Source organism: Phodopus roborovskii, unplaced genomic scaffold (assembly GCF_943737965.1).
Source record: "Phodopus roborovskii unplaced genomic scaffold, PHOROB, whole genome shotgun sequence".
In the NCBI taxonomy this organism is placed as follows: Eukaryota; Metazoa; Chordata; class Mammalia; order Rodentia; family Cricetidae; genus Phodopus; species Phodopus roborovskii.
The window spans coordinates 8405067-8426413 of NW_026126546.1; the positions used below are offsets into that span (position 1 = coordinate 8405067).

At 46.4% G+C, this 21347-nt stretch overlaps 1 protein-coding gene across 1 annotated transcript in view; it reads right to left on the reverse strand.

The window, feature by feature from the left end:
- Positions 1-6272: 6272 nt before the first annotated feature.
- Cfap99 (cilia and flagella associated protein 99) overlaps positions 6273-21347 on the reverse strand; it is a 40483-nt gene continuing 25408 nt past the window's right edge. The window contains exons 12-16 of the mRNA XM_051200354.1: positions 10156-10297; positions 9783-9934; positions 8407-8612; positions 6594-6756; positions 6273-6461 (exon numbers count right to left, since the gene is read on the reverse strand). Of these exons, the coding sequence (XP_051056311.1) occupies positions 6345-6461; positions 6594-6756; positions 8407-8612; positions 9783-9934; positions 10156-10297 (780 nt within the window). The 3' untranslated portion in view covers positions 6273-6344. The remainder of the gene's footprint in view (positions 6462-6593; positions 6757-8406; positions 8613-9782; positions 9935-10155; positions 10298-21347) is intronic.

Below are 21347 nucleotides of genomic sequence, written 5' to 3' on the forward strand. Positions count from 1 at the left end.
GGATTTATGAGTAAAAACACGGAATTACAAGCCCACTACTCAACAACTTGGCCAACGACTTTTAAAAAATGTGTAGTGTCCTTCTGCAAGTGTTAACTGGCTGACACAATTAATTATGATACTGTAGACTTGTTTATGGGAATGAGCCTTAGTCTACCACATTACCACATTCAAGTTACTGTCAAGTGGAGGAGAGTGAATGCTTGCAGTATTACATCTGCATAACTGTGGCTCTTAAAGCAACGGAAGTACCTTTTGTAAGGTAGTTCAGCAGGGTTTAATTTTCTGAATTTTTTCCTGCTAATTCTCAAAGAAACTGTGTAGAGCAAACTCAACTTCCTACTATGTACAATGTGTTTCCTGTTATACCAACACCACAGAAAGAAATGTAAGTCCAAACAAGCATTTTATGTAGAACAGTATTTCACTTCTAGGTACCCTAGATGTCAATCAATCACCCTAGGCTCGTTTCTAGTTGGGAGACAGGCAGACCTCTAAATTTGAGGCCAGTCTGGGGATACACAGTGAGAACCTATCTCAGAATAAATAAGGCTGGCCTTCAAGTCACTGAAATCCACCTGCCTCTGCTTCCTGAGTGAGAGATTAAAGGCATTCACTATCATGCGCAGGCCCCGCCTCCTTAGTCAGGCAAAGGTGGCCCAAGCCTTTAACCCCAGTAGGCCAGCCTGGTCTACACTGAGAAATCAGGTCTCAAAAAAAAAAAAGAACCAATCCTGTCGCTCCTCCTCCAACCCCAAGTGGTAAACAACTGTGTTATAAAAGGAAGCTTTTCAGAAAATAGTTGGAAGCTCACGTTTAAAACAAAGGCTAGCAAGACATCTTTCCACTCATTTCACACCGAACTCACAGATAAACCCGAAACCAATTGTTTCTCTATCCATAAAAACATAAAAGAATAGGGTGTGTATGGGGTGATGCGGTTTCCCTCTCACCACTGTCAGGAACCGCAGACTGAAAAGACCTCGGACTCTTCCTATTTATGGACCTCAGTCTCCCTCAACCACTGGGGCAACCTCAACTGAGCACCAGACTGAAGAACTGAGGCGCTCATGGGCGCAAACAAATAAAAAAGCAAAAGCAGAAACGCCTAGATCTGGACTCGTCCCTCTCGAGTCATGCGGTAGACAATGGCGTCCACTGCCAACAGTGTCTAGGAGTAAGGAGTAAGGATCAGGTTGTTTCCTATTCCCGTGTACAGATTTGTCAGCGAGGGAAGGACCCCCCAGAGGGTGCAGGGCTGGGCCAAGTCTCAATCGCACGCTTCACCAACCATTAGTAGAGCAGAAAGCGGTTCCTGGAAGCCCAAACCCCATTCACTTCCAAGGCCCGCAAGCGTCAACACTCATCCAGCTTAGCCAGGGCCCGCCACGCGGCTTGGGTGCCCCAGTAAACTCGCAGGCCCCAAGAAGGCGGGGCGGCGGCGCCAACACACAAAGGCTGCGTCGTCAGCGGGGCACAATCCTTGCTCAGGGGTCCTCTCCAATCGGCTCCCCCGCCAAAAACAAAAGTTACCTCGGGCGCGTCCCTCCCCTCTTTAAACATCAATTTCCCTTCCTAGTTTGCAAAAGAGAACCATTCGGCCAGGCCCCGGCTGGGCGAGCGGCGTCTCAGAGCGAGACTTCCCCACTTGCGACGCGAGCGCCGCACCGGGTTTCGACACCCGCGCGCTCTCGGGGGGCCGAGCAGGCTGAGCGGGCCTGACCCCGAGAGGCGCGGTCCCGGGCTGCCCGAACGAGCCGCGACTGGCGGGCACCAACTCGGCTGCAGGGCGAGAAGCCGCCCGCGCCCCCACCGCCCCGACTTGCCGCCTCCATCCTGTGAAGCCTGGTCTTACTTGGAGTTGGTGAGATCGGGCAGACGCCACAGCCAAGGCGCTCCAACAAGGACGTAGCCCCTCCAGCAGCCGCTGAGGCGACCCGCTCAAGCAGGACTCCACCGCCTCACCGAGACCCACTTCCGCTCGGCCGGCCCTGGCCCGCCCTTCACAGTCCCTATTGGCCTTCGCCGCCCTGGCTCCCGTTCTCTACCGGTTTAGGAGGCTTACTTGTGATTCTATTGGGTAAGACAACTATCTATTACCGCTTTGAAATGCACATTCTTCCGGCCACGCCCCCGCTTGCGTGCCCGAGTTTCCACCTCTCGCGAGAGCTCCTCCGGTCGCGCTCCTCCCGCGAGAACTCGGCGGAGTCGTTGCTGGGGCGCCGGGCGAGCCTGCCAGCTGGCGACTTGCGACCCGCCCTGAGCTTCTGACCTGGTTTGCAAGCGGCCCGAGGCTGGCCGCGCCTAACACTGATCGCAGTCCCCAGCCCTCACCCCATGCCCATCTCAGGCTCCTCGGTCGATGATGAGACCTATGGGAGACTGGCTCAGGTTCCCAGTTTTCTAGTGGTCCCCAGGCAGCCTCGCTGGGATCCCCACCCCGAACGACGGGCTCTGAGTGGGCGTGTCCGTCCGCCCCCGCCCCACCCGACTCTTCCCACGGGTCCCATCGGGAGTCCTGGAGGAGGCTTGAGGACTAGACGGAAAGAGTTCCGGCTAGACATTTGTGTGCCGAAGCCGGGGATGGGTGGGTGAGGGCCGTGTTTGCCCAGGGTGTCAGGAGCAGAGGCGAGGGGTGAGGAAGGCAAAACTCAGAAAAGAACACAAATGCTAAGTATTCGCTGGGGCCGTACTGACCTTCAGAAGAATGGCCTGAGAAGAACCGGCCTCGGAAAGGGCCAGAGCCTGGAATTACTGGGTCTTGGGACATTTCGTGTTAGAGTAGCCCCTACCTGATTCTGGAAACCAGCAGCATGATTTTTAGGCAAGCCTCAGCACGTTCACAGCTGTTAGAGGGGATCCATTTTACCTACTTCTGAGAAAGAATGTGAGGCTTAACAGATAATACAAGTGTGTGCTAGGCCCTCCTGGAGTGCCGCAAAACAGAATGGTAGGAGAAAAACTGCTGTTTTTCTTGACCACCTGTCCTTGAGCCAGGTTGTAGCACTGGTTTAGCAACTAGAAAACATGGATGGGAACCCTCAAGCTATATGAAGATCTCCGTAAATGTGGTTGAATTGCTTCTGCAAGTTTGAGACCAGCCTGGTCTACAAGAGCGAGTTCCAAGACAGGCTCCAAAGCTACACAGAGAAACCCTGTCTTGAAAAAAAAAAAAAAAGTCTTCTGTATGTAGGCAGGTCATCTCCAGAAGAACTGTAATCAAGAAAAGTCCAGAAAGAGCATTCAGGGTACCTTGTGCGCCTTAGATAGATCTGGCTGACCGTCCACCTTTGTTAAAAGATCCATAGAAGGAGCTGGGTGATGGTGGCACACACCTTGGGAGGAGGCAGAGGCAGGCGGATCTCTGTGAGTTCGAGGCCAGCCTGGTCTACAGAGTGAGTTCCAGGACAGGCTCCAAAACAGTACAGAGAAGCCCTGTCTTGGGGAAAAGAAAAAAAAAAAAAAAAAAAAAAAAAAGATCCACAGAGGGAATGGAAGGCAGGAGTCTCCAATATGAAGGCCCTGGATGGAAAGTGCATCATTTAGGTTTTATTTTTGAACAAGTCATCTCAAATATCTCAAATCTCCAAATCTCCATACCTTAAACAGAATGTGTTCATTGTTATTCATGAATCTGTACGAGGCCAAGGTGCAGGCTCTGGCTGTCCCTACTGCTGCAATCCACTGGTTGCAGGATGATCTAGGATGGCCTGTCAGGGACAAGTGACACTCTTCTACGTGGAGTCATCTCAGCAGGCCACCCTGATCATGTTCAAATGATGCCAGGCAGGCTTCAAAAAGAACAGACAAGGCTACTTGGTGACTGATTCTAAACTAGCACACTGTCACTTCTGCATGATATTGGACAAAGAAAGTTATGAAGCCAGAGATGAGTCAGATGCTGAGGACATAAACTGAAAGAACTCTGTTCAGCTTGAACCTGGTGAGCATGGCTCTAGCATGCCCTGCTTTTCTCCTCCATTCCTTCTGCCTTGCTAAAAGCCATTAGATTACATCCTTAAAGTGAGCCATCAAGGTCTGTAACCTTATTTAGCTACTTCCTCCTCCTGAGGCCAACTACCAAGGTCCAGCAATCAAAGTATTAAGTCCAGCAATCAAAAGCCCTGTTTGGCTCACCTAATTAACATGCCTAATTAAAATTAAACACCTCATCCTAACACGGCATTTCCTCTTGTACCTCTATAAACTGCCATTTCCCATGTGCCACATCTGTCTCTTTTTCCACAGGCGGTCTTGGTCCACTCTGTTGGACGAATGCTTCTGACCAAGTCTTTCCCTTGTTCCCTTCCCCTTCTCCCTCATGTTCTATCGCCTATCTTTGTCTCTTGTCCTCTGCCCTTTATGCTGAGAACTTGGTCCTGGGGGTCCTGAGCAGATACTTTCCCTTTCATAAGCTACCTGTTTTGTTTCTGTTTTTGTTTTTTCTTCATGGGGGTCTAAGTGTCAGGAGAGATGACATGTGCCATGAGCATATGTAGACAGTCACAGGGTAACTTTTTGGAGTTGTTTCTCTGATTCCACCTTTTTCCACATAGATTCCAGAGGTTGAGCTCAGGTTGCCAGGGTTGCACAGCAAGCACTCTAAGCCACTGAGCCATCCTGCTTGCTCTCTACCTCTTTAAATAAGACATTGCCATGTAGCCAGATTGGCCTGCTACCTACTACACTACCTAAGCTGGTCCAACTCTTCATTTTGTTTCCTGCCTCTACCTTCAAAGTACGGAGATTACCAGACCCAGCAACACCAGAGATGTAAAGCTTGGAGGCAATGGATATTGATATAGGCTAACATTTGGCCATATTTTTACCACACACAGTGTCCACTTGCCATAACACTAAGAAATACTCTCAATCCTGCTCTCCGACTCAGGCTTATGGAGCAAACACCCAGGTGCTCCTGAGCTGTCTCTGAGCAGCTACTCAGTCCAGGACAAGGGAGAAGTACCATGTTCACTGCCAACCGCACTATTGCCAGTAGCACCCAGTTTGTTGGACTATGCAGAATCTGGCCTAAAGTGAAAGGTAATCACTAATGCCTTGTCAGTATTTGCTTCAGGCCATCATGCACACTTGCTTTCCTACAGGAGCTAGACCAACAAGAGCATCCTGGAGTCAGAGACCCATGTCCAGCATATCAAAATCCACCTTTCCTTTGGCTTGAAATCACTAGCATAATCCCTCCATTATTTTATTGAGTTTGAATCACACAAAACCTGTAAGAAATGTGGCTTTTATTAAGGTAAAATTGAATCTGCTTCCAATTCTATTTCAACAGGGAGACAGAGATTCCTTCCTCCCCACAGCACTCCCCCCTCCCCCAAGGATTGTAAAGAGCCTTGGAATTGTTAGTTCTCAATACTGAGGTAGAACTCCTGTCAATGCAAAGAGGCTTTTTTGGTCTGAAAGCACCCTGGAGTACAGCCTCACCACCTGAGGGCCCATGTTCTCTGCAGGCCTAAGGAGGATGGCCAGGGGATAGTGTCTCTCTCTTGGACATCTACCCATCTAGCAGTTTCTCCTTGCTTATTCCCTCCCCATGATGTGCCATTCTCTTCTTCCTATGAACCAAACATCACAATACAGCTTTATTCGTCAGGCTAAGTTTCACCAGCAGGCATTCATTCCATATACCTATTATTAAAGTCCAGCTTTCCCCAGTGCAGAGCAGCACGAAGGCCAGAAATTTAGAACACATGTCATCTGCCTGCTACGTGCCCTGTTGAGGGGGTGTCCCCTAGGGCTATGATTTTTTTTTTTTTTTTTGGAATTCGGGCTCTTGATGCTGAATAGAGGGCCCTGAAAGGCACCTGCAGTCAATTCTAAGGCTTTCAGGCTAGAGTCATTTTTTTTTTTTTTTTTTTTTTTTTTTTTTTTTTTGAGCACAGGTGGTCTCATTAGCAGAACAAAACTGGACAATGGTTGCCACGCGCAACAATGGAACGCTCAGATGATTCACATGAGGCATGAGAAGGGCCAGTCCAGAGAAGATGTTCAAGAATCAGGCCTCACTCACCATCCCACGCTGCTACTGGCTCCAAGTGGAGAATGGGGCTTCCAGTCCTAGGAAAAGCCTTGCCGGGAGTATGGAAGGGCTAGGTTTAGCATATAAACACGTGGCTAGCTAGTTGCAGTCCAGAACAAGAGTAGTTGTTTAAGTGTTTCTCCTGCACCACTGCACCTTGTCTTTTCTGGGGCATCCACACAGGAGCAGGCTGGAGCTGGGGAGAGGCTGAGCTGCAGGAAAAGGGATGCTCTGGGAGGGGATGGGGCAGGGGCCCAGGTCGGCGGCCTCGCGCTGTATTTGCGCAGGGCCGCCCGGCTGCTCAGGCAGTCTTCAGGTCATGGGTAGGCTGGCAGGTTCGGTCTGCCTCTTGCCTTGCCCGCAGCCTGCGTTCGCGACTCTGGTCCAGTTCCAGCCAGTGCTGCATTTCCGCCTGAGCCTGCCAGCGGGAGGTTTGGGGAGGCGTTGGGTTCCACACACAGCCAGGAGCCCAGACATCAGCTTCCTCAAGCCCTAACAGCCCGCTACCTCTCAGACCCGAAAGGTTTCCCTAGCTTGCCGCCCAGCTCACCCGCAGCTGAGGGCGCATGGTCCGGGGTGTTGGCACGTGCAGCTGTGTTGCCTGCCTCCGACGCTCAGCTGCCCTCTCCTGCATTCTTCGCTGCAGCTCCAACACTCGCTCGTCCTGAGAGGGTGTACCCAGGCTTGCCGCCTGGGCCTTCTTTTCCTCCCACCTGTACCGCGACAGCGATGGCTTAGAAGCTGGCTGGGCGACACCCAGGGGTGTCCTTGTGGGATCCTGCTAGCACCCTTCTAATCTTTTTTGTTTCTTTTTCTTCCTTTTTTTTTTTTTTAACACTTCATGAATTTGTGTGTCATCCTTGCACAGAGGCCACGCTCTTCTCTGTATCCTCTCTCCCTCTCCCCCTCCCTCCCTCCCTCCCTCCCTCCCTCCCTCCCTCCCTCTCTCTCTCTCTCTCTCTCTCTCTGTAAATGTGATGCCCAATTGAGCACTTTTTTGGGTTTTCAAGACTGGGTTCCTCTATATAATGGGCCTGGCTGTCCTGGAACTCATTTTGTAGACCAGGCTGGCCTCGAACTTACAGAGATACCTGCCTCTGCCTCCCAAGTGCTGGGATTAAAGGCCTACTCAATCACCACTAGGCCCCTTTTAAAAAAAAAAAGTTGCATTCTAACATGGAATTGGTATGAAAATGAGGAAACTTCTTTTGCCGCACACCCCCTTGGGCATGCTCATGGCGCTCAGGTGACAGTATTTCTGCACATCCCCTTAATATGAGCCACTTTCCCTGTCCAATTGTAGGTCTTGCTGCCTGCAGCTTTGATTAAAGTATGAGCACGTGCTCTCTTGCTTTTTTAGCTCTTGCCCAGCTGTACTGGCCCCTGTTCCCCTACAAAAATTCTCATTAAATTCCTGCAATAGAGACTGCCTGCAGGAACAGGGGTGGGGTCCAAGGACATTGTTACCAGAGTTGAACTTTGAGAGGTACTGCGACATCAACTAGTACATTTGGGGTCTTCAAGGATGAGGCCAGCAGATGGGAAGTGGTGCATTTCCTGCGACATGCGTCACTGTATAATGTGGCCAGCTAGTCCTTTGTGAGCAGGCTGTAGTGGCTTTGCTTCCTCTGGACTGCAGCCAGGACAGCAGCTGCTTGAACCAGGAGTGATATATTCTCTTCCACTGGCAATGAGTTAGGGTCCTTCTTCTGGCCACCCCTTCCCAATCACATGGAGGCATTTCCCCTAGAGACCAGTGTGTTCCATTGTAATAGGCCTAGTTATCACCTCCCCTGGAGCAGTTGTGACCAACCTGGCTGCCACTGGACATTAGCCTAGAAAAGATGTTCTCAAACATAAAAGCTATGTGCATATATGCACACACAACTATGTGTGACCTGGATAGTGGTTTACAAAGAAAACAGTGTTTTAAAAATCTTAGCAGTGTTAGGACACTTGGAGAAGTGTGAATGCAGACAGGATATTTAAATGATGCTGAGAAGTTTGGATACTTTTGCTAGTTGTGTCACGGTGTTGTGGTTTATGCATAACATCATTAAAAAATAAAAAGAAAATATACATTACAGTGCTCAGATGTCTGCAACTATTCTCATTAGGCTTTGAAAGCTGGCAAACAGCTAACTAGGTGAAGTGCATATGGCACAAAGGTCCTTGTGACATTGACGCATTCATGATGCATAGGCATCAAAGCCATTGCCACAGAACTGATAATTCTCCCATAAAATAAAAATGGTCAGACCTGCTGTAAAGGATTGTCTGGCAGGGGCTGCTGGTGTGGTCAGGGGACCCACCGAGAAAGGCTCATAGCAGGCTTGCTGCTCCCTTGGAGCTTTGGTACTCACCTCAAGGCTGCAGTTCTGCCCATGGCTGCACGGCACAGTGAGATTTGCTCCAGTGTGTTCTGCAGCTTTTGGCTTTTGGCTCGCTTGCCCTGAATGATTTGATCCCGCTTTTCCTCCTTCTCTCGTTTCTGGGTCTCTTTAAGCAGGGCCAGCCTTTCTCGAAGTTCCACAACAGACATCTCGCCTTCCAGACCATATCCTGGGATCTTCCAAATAACAGGGGAAGAAGTCCTTAAGCTAGCAGCTGTAAAGCCAGTTGCCCCTCATCCAAGAAGACCTTTCCTCTGCTTCAATCTGCCTGTATAACCTCCATCAGCAGCTGCAACTTGGAACCCTACAGTAGAGTTGAACTTCTCAGCTAGATGCTCCTCACCTCCTAGAGCTAGGTGAGATCTAGCAGTCAATTGCAAAAGCCTCCCAGTCCTGCCCCCTTGCACCTGTGAATTTGGCACTCCTTTGCTTTCTCATACATGCTGCAGCCCCCATCATTGAGTCTCCTGAACCTACACTCCTGGAATGGGTGGTTCTCTTGGAAAGAAATTGCTATTCAGCACTTGTATAAGAGTTTTCTCTTTCCAGCAACTGTCTTTGCTATACAAATCACAGGCCACAAATCAAGGCCTGTGAATCCTGTAAGTTTCTGAGCTTCCTGAGCCTTGTAAGTTTCCTTTGCTTCCTGAGTCCTAGGAGCCTCCCTCTTATCTGCAGGATGGAATGTTTTTATTTGAAGGAAAGAGCTACCCATCAGATCTGGATCTCTGAAGGGGAGAGAGAGAGCTAAACTGCCCGGAGGTAGCCATTTGGGGAGATGCATGTTGAAGGGTAAGGTTCCTGGACTCTCCAGACCCAAGACGGAAAGGGGAGTAAGGAGCACTCAAGTTAAAAGTCCAGAGCCAGAGAAAACCAAGGGCTAAGGGAGGATGGGGCCTCTCACACAACAGCAGACTGAGCTGCTTTTTAAATTGTACAGGGAGCTCCTGGGGTGCACCATTTCTGAGTCATCCCTTGCACTGGGGTGAACTTTTTGGTAAGTTCACCTTTGAGTTATCTATGCCTCCCCCATAATTAGTCCTCCCCCATGATCCTATATGTGGCCTCAATAAAATCACTGGCTCACTAGTTTAGATTAGAGTGGAATTATTTCTTTGGTGTGTGGCTGGTACCATATCAAGGTTAGTTGAAAGGTCACAGAGAAACTCATTGTCTTGCTGTAGCAAGTACCTTAACCTTAATCAATCCACAGCTGGTGGTACCCAAGTAACTAGGGAGTTGTAGGTAGGACAAGACCCACTTTTGGCCTTGATGGGAATTCTGTGCATGCTGTATCACACAAGGAGGAACCCTGAAGTTGAAGCCTCTAGGGGCCACAGTCTCACCTGGGTCAGGTCTACCAGCTTGCCCTTGAGTGTGGGCTGTGTCTCCAGTGCGCGCAGCTGGGCAATGAGCTCACAGCGCCGCCTCTGTTCCTCTTTGGCTGCCTCCGTGCTACGCTGCAGCAGCTCCCTGCTCTCTTCCATCAGCTCCTGAACTTGGGAACCAAGTGGATGCTGATGAGGACAGTGGATGGCTTGGTGGACAATGGGCAGGGGCTATGTCCTCAGGAGTGTATTCTTCAGACCTTGGCCTCTGCACAGTCCTAGCCCACCCTCCAGCGACACCACCCCTCGCTGAGCAAAGTAGCTCGTTTGGTAGTTGAGAAAGATGTAAAGGAATGGGGCATGCCTCGTGCCATCGGACTCCCCTCAGTACCTTTCTGCTGCCGGCCCTTCATAAGCTTCATCTGGGCCACCTTGACATTCTTCTGGCCCTCGATGACCTGCTCCACCAGCTCTTTCATGGACCTCTCCTCTTGGAGACGCCTCTCAGCACACTGCAGCATTAGCTCAGCTGTCTGCTTAGACAGAGGACCCGGAACCCTGAGAACTGGACAGGACTGGGTCCCCCCCTTTAATCCTGTCCCAGCCTACATCAGAAGTCTGTGGAGCATCCAGTCAGCCCTGCCCTGAGTTCAACCCAGAGCTGCCAGTTCCTGAAGAACCTAGTCCCTTTGAAGTTGGCCCAGTAGGAAGTTCTACTGGGCCCTACTGGGGAAGTTCTACTGTATGTCCTTCTTTCTTCCCAGGCTTGTCCTGGGGTTGAGTTTCTAGTATTTTCTTCTAGCAGCTCTGGAACCTGATGAAGTAAGATGCTCACAACGGAGGGAACCTGGTGGGGAGGAACCCAGTAAGACACACATGTGGTTAAGGTGTGTGTCAGCTGGACAGTGGTGGCACATGCCTTTATTAATCGCAGCAGGAAGGAGGCAGAGGCAAAAAAAAAAAAAAAAAAAAAAAAAGAAAGAAAGAAAGAAAGAAAGAAAGAAAGGAGGAAAAAAGTGCAAGTTTCTGGATTTGATCCTCAGAACCAAAAGAAGTGAGTGTGTGAGTGTGTGTGTGTGTGTGTGTGTGTTTGTATGTGTGTGTGTATGTGTGTATATATGTGTATGTGTGTGTGTGGGGGGGGTTGTTCTGTTTTGAGACAGAGTTTCATACATCCTAGGCTGGCCTGGAACTTGCTATGTAACATGGGATGACCTTGAACTCCTGATCTTCCTAGTTCTGTATAGGAGTATTAAAAATACAGGCATGTCCCACCACACACTATTTTGTGGTTGTCCAAGCTTGCTTCAAACTCACTGTGTAGCCCAGGCTGACATCAAACTCACAATCTTCCTGTGCTTTCCTCCTGAGTGCTGGGATAATAGGAATTTGCCAGGCCTCCAAAATTGTTTTTAATGATGTTTTGTTGTTGTTGTTTGTTTGTTTGTTTTTTGAGACAGTGTTTCTCTGTATAACCCTGGATGTCCTGGAACTTGATACTAGATTGGCCTCAAACTCAGAGATCCACTTGCCTCTGCCTACTGAGTGCTAAGTGGCAGGTGTACCAGCTACCATGCCTGTCTCCAGTAAGTAAGCAAGAAACAAAACAAAACACACACACACAAAACAAAACAAAACAAAAAACAAAGAAAAATGCCTGTTACTGGACTGTGAACCAGTATAGGGACCCCAGGCCTATGATACATCATCTGGGACCAAGAGATAGAGGGCCAGGCCCATGGTAAATAGACAGCTGAGAGCATCATGCTGGAAGTCAGGAAAAATCCAACTCATGGTCAGGCAGCAACTGTTACCACACAGAATTTGAAAGGTGACCCAGCTCTGCAGATAAGGTACCACCTTGGGAACAAGCCATGCAAATAATAACGTAGAGGATGCTTTTGTTAAGTGCACTAACTTCACATGGGCTGCAGATACCCAATGTAGATTAAGCAGGAAAACAAAAACATGGCAGCTTTGCCCTCATTTTGCGTGCCCTCTTTTTTACCCTCAAATTCTGGGTCTCGGGGTTGGAGAGATGGCTCATCGGTTCTGGGCTCATATCCCAGCACCTACCTGGCAGCTCACACCACCTGTCTGTAGTAACTCCAGTTCTAGGACAACTGACACCCTCACACAGATATAAATGCATGCAAAAACACCAACGCACGCACACACACAAAATCTGGGTCTCATTTTTACTCCATATGGTACCTAGCTATATTAATTTTTCAGGATTGCTAACTGCCCCACACCCCCCCCCAGTGATGAAAACATGAAGATAACAGCAATGGCTTCTAGATTTACAGGGATATGTCAACCACCAGTTTTGTTTGTTTGTTGCTTTCAGTTTATTTTATGTGTGTAAATGTATACTGCATGCATGTAATGACCAACGAGGCAAGAAAAGGTTGTCAAGATGCCCGGAGACTGGAGTTTCTGGTGGTTGTGAGCCACCATGTGGGTGCTGGGATTAAAACCCAGGTCCTCTGGAAGAGCAGTCAATGTTTTTAACCACTGAGCCGTCTCTTCAGGAGTAACTGCCAGCGTTCACAACATGTAGACTGTGGGCACAACAACTCCATCTTATCTACATTCACCCTGGACTCCAAAACCATAGGTCTAATGTTCAAAAAGCCCGTTGCAAGTCTCCAAGTCAGGCCTGCCTGGCCTGGGTCTCTAATAAAAGATACATAGATTTGCCATGTGCCATAGCGCAGCATCTAGGCCTCTGTAAGCTTCAGTTTCATTTAACTTTTTTTCAAAAGAAGTTGTTTGTTTCTCTTGCTATGCCACTTAGTTGCACTGGGCACAATGAACAGCATGGGAAGGGCTCAAGAACGGGGGCCACCACCAGTGACAGTTCAGGCATCAGCACAGTATTGGGGGTTGGCATAGAAAAGGGAATGAATGACTGGGCAGTGGTGGTGCACGCCTTTGATCCCAGCACTTGGGAGACAGGAGGAAGATCTCTGTGAGTCTGAGGCTAGCCCAGACTGCAGAGAGAGTGTGAAAACAGCCAGGGCTGTATACACAGAAACTCTCTCAAAAAAACAAACTAAGGACACCATGTGTTGGTGGCACACACCTTTAGTCCCAGCACTCGGGAGGCAAAGGCAGGCAGATCTCTGTGAGTTTGAGGCCAGCCTAGTCTACAGAGCAAGTTCCAGGACAGGCTCCAAAGAGAAACCCTGTCTCAAAAAAACCCAAAAAAACCAAACCAAACAAACAAAAACCCAAAAAACAAAAAACAAACAAACAAAAAAAAAAAAAAAAAAACAACAACAAAAAAAAGGGAGGCATGAGTGGAAGAAGCTGGGGGTGGCAGGTAAGCACAGGGGTTTGGTGAGAAATATGTGTCCAAGCCATAGAAAGACTGGATCACCAGGGAAGTAAGTGGCAGAGCACACAGCTGGCTGCTGCCTCTGATGGAACCCTCAGACCTGTATTCTGCCTGGTGTTGCTGAGGGGCAAGAGGCAGTCAGTACATCCTTGGTCCAGCCCTTGAGTCTCACTGCAAATATTAATCTTCCCACAAGACAGCACCCAAATAAGGGCTGTTCTTTAAGATGGCCCCAAGCAGGAGCTTTGAGTGTTCTGTGACAGAGAACTTCAAAACTAACAGAGCTGAGGGTGCAGCTCAGTGATAAAGTGCTTGCCATGTGGTGTGTGTGTGTGTGTGTGTGTGTGTGTGTGTGTGTGTGTGTGTGTGGTGGGGGGGGCTGGGTTTAATTCCTATACTATAAGGAAAAAAAGCCCACACTATGCTAGATGGCCTTTGTGTGACTGGAGCCAAGTGAAAAAGCACTTTGAGAGCTGCCAAACTACATCAAACTGAATGAAGACTTCGTAAAAATGTACTCAAAGAACAGTCCCCATGGCAACTGGCATGAAAAATGTTTCTCACTGGTGGGCTTAGTGTTGAGACTGGTACAGCGACACTGCATTGGTCCTACTGTGATGCGAAGGGTGTTAAAAAGTGAGTTTTATTCAGTTTAGCATATTATTTGCATGGTTCACCAAATTATTTTAAAAGGGGAATAAATTTAGTTAAGAGAATATATAACCAGTAAGCAAGTCAGTGTTAATGAAATTAAAAAGACCACTGTTGCTGGAGATAAAGCTTAGTGCTGAGCACTCACCTGTCCTGCACAGGGCCCTAGATTCAAATACCAGTATGGACATATCCATCCATCTGTCCATCTGTCCATCTGCACACACACACACACACACACACACACACACAAAGAAAATCACTGTTACACCCATGATTTTAAATATACCTTTTCCATACATGATATTCATAATATTGTTAGAGAATAGTCAGGTCAAGTTTTAAAGTCAGTATCTCCCTGTGTAGCTCAGACTGACCTCAAAATCCCGACCTTCCTGCCTCAGCCATCTATGAGGTAAGGTTGCAGGTATGCATTGTGACTCCTAGCTAATAACAGGGTCTTTAAGCACAGAAAACCAGGGCAGGCCCAAGGATCTTATCTCTCGATATAAAAGAGGCTTCTGAAGGCTCTGGAACAATGCAAACAGATCAGAGGAAGAGCCAGAGGGTACTGTGGCCAGGTGGGAGAAAGGGAACCTTCCACAGAAAAAACAAACAAACAAAAAACCTGTAATTAGCACATGCTGGAACTGGGGGGGAAAAAAAAAGGATTGCACAGTACACAAGAAGAACTAAGAACTAAACTTGATTTTATTTTCAAATATTCAATGTCATCTAATGTGCTATCATTAGGCAAAGAGTTTAGCCATATGAATATGTGTTCTGGGCATCGTTAGAACCGACAGTAAGACCCCTGGGCATACACTGTTTGGCTAGCAGTGCATTAGCCCACAGACACTGAAGGACACAGTTCTGAGTCTGAGATGCCAGTCTCCATGACCTGTGAAGACAGCTATGACAAGGCTCAAGCTCACTAACAATCTTCAGGTTTGGCTGGCTGTCACCCTCATAGGGCACTCTCCTCCTTGGAGAGTACCTACGGCTACTAACTACTCACAAGACCTTTGGGTGTCAGACAGACCTTGCTTGGTTGTAACTAAGCCTGGAAAGGATGTCAGAGCTTCCTGTCTGTGGCCAGGAAGACACGGACGGACATAGCATCACACAGAGCCAGCTGAGGCCACCTGGGGAACCTGGATTTTGACACCAACCTGTTGGAACATGGAGAAGCCTCTCCTGTACTGCCAGAGTGGTATCAGGAAGCCAGCCAAAATGGAAGGTTTAAATATGATCTGGAGTCTCATTGTATCATGGCCCCCAAAGGCCCAGGTTTCAATAAAATACCACTCAACACCCAGCACAGTCCTAAACAAATGAGACAGTGAGTAGATACCACCAGGAAGGTGACAGGGGTTAGGTTTGTCAAGAGTTTCAAAAGCCAATGTAAAAATTCTTGGACAAGCAAACATGGGCCTGCTTGAGATGAAACAAGAGTTTCAGATAAACAAAAACAAAAACAAAAATTCTTAGCAAACAGAATATATAGAATATATGAAAAACCAAATAGAAATTTCAGAATGGAAAAACAAAATAAACACTAGAGTGTTATTTCCAATCTGAAATGTCCCCCACAGACCTGGGCTTGAATACTTGGTGGCACTGTTTCGGGAGGTTTGGGGATCTTTAAGTATGCAGCTTAGCTAGCAGAAGTGGGTGGCTGTAGGAAGGCCTTGAAGATAACAGCCAGCTCTGAGTCTGGTCCAAACCTCCTGCTCCCTTCCATTCCCGTTGCTATGGGTTCCTCATTATGGTGGACTGTCACCTCTAAACCAGGAACCAAATAACTCCTTCCTTCCCTACGTTCCTTCCATCAAGAATTTGGTCACAGGAATGAAAAAGCAATGAACAACAGCAGAGTGGAGGGGCCAAGGAAGACAGCCCAACAGAGCTTGTCTATTTTGAACCATAGAGAGCTAGGTTGAAAAGCCTGCAGGGACCCCGACAGGCGACAGGCGATAATGAAAGGCCTCATATTTGTGCCCTGGTCCCGAGAGAGAGCAAGCAGAACAGAGATAAGAGGGAAGTGGCTAAGATTGTTCAAACGCGCCAAGATAAAATCACAGTCAAAGTTTTGAAAACCAAAGGCAAAGAAAATATCTTGAGGCCTCCAAAGGAGGTTTATCCCTGGCCTGTGGCAGAAAAGCTGAATGGCCCCAGAAACCAAAGGAAACTGAACAATATATTTGTCAGGTACTAAAAGAAAGTCAACCCAGAAAACTATACCCTACCTAAAAAAAAAAAAATCCTCCAGGAAAGCAAAAGTAAGACTTTGTTGTCAGAAGTCCCCCACCCCAAGACAGTGTTTCAATGTTCTATTAATTTTTACTATTATTGTATGTGTTGATTATGCGTGTGTATGAGTGGGCATGCATGTGGCACAAAGTGTGGGGAATCAGAGAACAACTTTTTCTTTTTTCTCTTTTATTTAAATTGGAAACAAGCTTGTTTTACCAGAGGACAACTTTGGGAGTCAGTTCTCTCTGTCCACTGTGGCATCAAGGAATCGAACTCAAGTTATCAGGGTTTTCCCTGTAAATGTTCCTCCATGAGCCATCCTGCTGCCCATCTTGTTTTGAGACAAGGTCTCCTGGCCAAGGCTGGCCTCATACTTACTCTGAGGATGACTTTGAATTCCTGTTCCTGTTACTCATACAGGAGTGAACAACCACATCTAGCCTGCTCCCCCTCGTGTGTGTGTGTGTGTGTGTGTGTGTGTGTGTGTGTGTGTGTGTGTGTGTAAGATTTCCCCAGCTCAACTCCCTGGGTTAGCCCCGAATCTCGCTCCCCTCCCCATATCCTGGCCCTGGATAGTACAGTCCCAGTACTCGGCTCCATATACCACCCAGAGCCTGCCCTCCCCCTACCCTGTGTCCCACGGGGCCTGCTGCTCCACTGCTCTAGTTGAGCATTGGGTCAAAGTGCAGGTTCAACAACCTCTCCAACTCCCTAGAACTTCCTGGGTCGGTCTGCTCTGTGCATACTGGACAGGCCTATCCACGAGGGACCACCCTGAGGCTACACCTATCTGATCTTTGGACCCTATCCCTGGCCCTCTGCTGGAGGAGAGACCTCCTAGAGAGCTTGGACCATCCAGAGTTATAGACATCGAACACCCAACCCACCTACACCCACCAGGAGGGTAGAGGAGAGAGACTCCACCTGCACCCACTGGAAGAAGCGATGGGAAGACAGAAATATAAGAAAACACCCAACAATAGAAAGACAAGCATGACACCACCAGAATCTAGGGACTCTACACCAAAGCAGTTGAAGCAGAAGAGAACGACTTAAAAAAAAAAAAAAAAAAAAAAAAAAACTTCATAAAAATGATAGAGGCCCTCAAAGACAATATGAGAAAATCCCTTAAAGAAATAGAAGGAAAAACAAACAAAAAATTGGAAGAAATAGCGGGAAAGACCAAGCAAAAAATGCAAGAAATGAACAAATCTCTTAAAGAAAGTAAGGAAAACCAAGAAAAAACAATCAAATAGATGAAGGAAACAATTCAAACAGTTCAAGACCTGAAAACTAACATAGAGACAATAAAGAAAACACAAACTTAAGGAAATGCTGGAAATAGAAAAACTGGGCAAATGACCAAAAACTACAAATGCAAGCATAACCAATAGAATACAAGAGATCAAAGAAAGAATCTCAGGTGCTGACGATAAACTAGAGGAAATCTTAAATCCAACAAATCCTTAACACAAAACATCCAGGAAATGTGGGACACCATGAAAAGGCCAAACCTAAGAATAATAGTCATAGAAAAAGGCAAAGAAGCCCAACTCAGAGGTGCAGAAAACATATTCAACAAAATCATTGAAGAAAACTTTCCCAGTCTGAAGAAGGACATGTCCATGAAAGTACAAGAAGCATACCAAACACCAAATAGACTGGACCAAAGAAATAATTATCAAAACACCTAACATACAGAATAAAGAAAGAATATTAAGACCAGTGAAGGGAAAAGGCCAGGGTCTCAAAAAGCGTTTGCTGTCTTGGAACTTGCTGTGTAGACCTGTCTGACCTGGAAACTTGCTATGTAGACTAGGCTGACATTGAACTCACATATCCACTCGTCTCTGTCTTCCAAGTCTGGGATTAAAGGTATGGGCCAACAAAGCCAGCCTAAATCTAAGTAACCCTCCCCAACCAATATCATCAATGTACTCTGTGGCATATAATAATCTGAAAAATGCATGTTTGTAGAAATCTCATATTTTGAAAGATAACAGAGAATGTGGGGTAGCAATGTAAAAACTTGAGCTACTATTTGTCAGATACAAGCATTACCTGGGTTGAACCTCTGCTTCTTTGCCTACTTTGCTTAGAATGACTGTACCATGGACTAAAATAAAATAAAGCCTGTTTTAAAACCTGAAGGAAAAAAAATTTTTTTCCCAGCTCATTTGAGCTGGCAAAATGACATCATTAGTAGACTGTAGACTATAGTACGTTATATACTGTTGTAATTTGGATCTTATATGTTCATTAACTGGTCCATAAATTAAGGCTTGGTCCCCAGCCCATGACACTGTTAGGAGCTGGTAGAACCAATGGGAAGAAGTTAGGTTAGGGAGGACATGGCCTTGAAGGTGTGGTGGGACATAGGCTCCTCTTCTTATCTTTTGCTTCCTGTAGTTTGTTCCACCATGAGCTTCTACCCTGATGCACTGCATGCACTACAAACTGTAAAAATTTAAGTCAAATAAAACCTTTTTTTCTTTTGAAGTTGATTATCTATGTATTTTGTTACAATAATAGAAAACTGTGTAATACATAAATATATATTTCGAACAGCAATTTAAAAGAGCTACAAAGGGGCTAGGTGTGGTGACACCAGTCTTTAATCTCAGCAATTGAGAGGTAGAGGCAAGTGGTTCTATGTGAGTTTGAGGCCAGCTTGGTCTACATAGAAAGTTCCAGGCTAGTCAGGGCCACATAGTAACCTCAATGTGGAAGTGGTTCATGGAGACGTGGATAACTGAAATTTACGGACAAGCCAGTCTAGTCAAATTGATGAGTCATGCGTTCAGCTAGAGACACTGTCTTAACAAATAAGGTGGAGGGCCCATAAAATGCCATAGTGAGTAAAGGCGTTTGCCTCTCAAGCCTAGCCACCTGAGTTTGATCCCTGGGACTTTACAAACTTGTCTTCTGCCATTCATATGCATGTTGGGATACATGCTCTTGCCCAAAATAATTATAAAGAATCAAAATTTTAAAAAATAAAACTGAAACAAGATATTCAACACTGACCTCTTATTGCCATATACACATGTACACACATGTACCTCCTGCACATGTACATACACTTATACTAAGAAGCATATACACCACATACCCCAAATACGCATGTACAAATAAACAATAACAATAAAAAAATGTTGGATGGTGGTGGTACACACCTTTAATCCTGAGAGGCAGAAGAAGGCAGATCTTTGTAAGTATGAGGCCAGCCTGGTCTATAGAGGGAGTTCCAAGATAGCCAGGGCTATAGCCAGGGCCTTGAAGAGCCAAACCAAACCAAATCAAACAAACAAACAAACAAAAAATCCAACAAAAAAAACCCCCAAAGGATGACAAAAACGCCTCATGAAAATACACTGAAGGGAAGAAAGATTAATATCGTTTAAAATAGATAGCAGAGCAAAAAAATTACCAGTGACAGAGATACAACATAATACTAAAAGACCTTAACGCCACAGAAGACATAGAAGCCACAAATTCACATATACCAAGCAACAAAGCCGAAGAATATGTGAAGCAAAACCAAAATAGAAAGGAGAATTTCAGTTATATTTGTAGACTTCAACTCCTTCTCAACAATGCACAGATCAACTTGACAGAAAATTAGCAAATGAACAGAACTCAATAGTACTGTTAATCAGGAGGAAGTGATGGATTTCAAAGAACCCCGCCAGGACCAAAGAGCACACCTTTCAAGCATCCACCATTGTATGGAACACACAGCAAGGTAACCCCCTGAACAAGACCCAACATCTCAACACAGGAAATGGTGCCAACAAGTCTTGCAGTCCCAGCACTTAGGAGGCTGAGCAGGTCACAAGTTTGAGGCCAGCTTGGCTTAAGAGGTGAGATTCTGTTCCAAAACAAAAGGCAAAGCAAATGAACAAATTACAGTAAGGTATGAAAAAAGATAGTATGTTCACTAACCACAGCAGATTCAAATTGGAAAGTATTAACAAAGAGAATTGGAAAAATTTACAAATGCTGGGAAACCAAACAACACACTTTTAAATAACTCAAGGGGCAAAGAGGAAATCTAGACCAATGGGGAGAAATATAGCTACATTCTATCTAAAAGGGAATACAACACATCAGGATTAAAGGCACACAGATAAAGCCATGAGCAAGAGGAAACACCAAGCACTAAATCCTCACAGTGGAAAAGCAGGGCTGTCTCATAGATTCCCATCTCAAGAAGCTGGAAACAAAACAAAACAAAACAAAAAATGTGGCAGTGTTGGTGGCGCACGCCTTTAGTCCCAGCAGTCAGGAGGCAGAGTCAGGTGGATCTCTGTGAGTTCAAAGCCAACCTGGTCTACAGATCAAGTTCCAGGACAGGCTCCAAAGCAATACAGAGAAACTCTGTCTGGAAAAACAAAAACAAAAACAAAAGCTGGAAAAACAGGAGGGAGGGAGACAGAAGAGATTGTAGCAGAGAGAACGAACCAGTGAAACTGAAAGTAAATTTTAACTTTTGACAATGTGGTGGCTGTTCTTGGTTGTCAACTTGACTACATCTGGGGTTAACTAAAATGCAGTTGGATGGGTACACCTGTGAGGAAGTTTTCTTAATTAAACCATTTGAAGTGGGAAAACCTACTTCTAATCTGGATCTTTTGAGGTGGGAAGATCCATCTTTAGTCTGGGCCACACTGTCTGTTTGTAGAACAAGGAAGAAGGAAACTCTCTGCCTGCTTGCTCTCACTCTGGCTAGCAAATCCATGCCTTCACTGGCATTGGAGCCCACTTCAGTATTCCAACATGTACTGAAAACCAAACCTTATGAACCGAACAACTACTGGATTGTCTGTTGGTGGACAGTCACTGTTGGACTAGCTGGACCACAGTCTGTAAGTGATTCCTTTAATATACACTCATCACATCACATCACATCACATCAATACACACACACACACACACACACACGTCTTTGTGTATGTGTATTTTATGTATGTGTATTGTATTTAGATACAATTTCATTCTATCAACTCTGTTTTTCTAGAGAACCCTGACTAATACAGACAGGGTCTCAATTTGTATTTCTGGCTGGCCTTGAACTCACAGATATCCACCTGCCTCTGCCTCCTGGGTGCTGTGATTAAAGGCGTGTGCCATCACACACAGCAGTAGGAATTTTTAAAAATGTTAGAAGAATATTACAAATTTATAAATTTGACAGCTTAATGAAATGGATCAAGTCCTCAAAGTAAACAAACTATCACAACACAACTCACTTAGCATGAAGAGATTGTTTCAAAAAGTTCAATAACTGTTAAGAATAAAAACATTTTTTTTTCTTTTTGAGATAAAGTCTT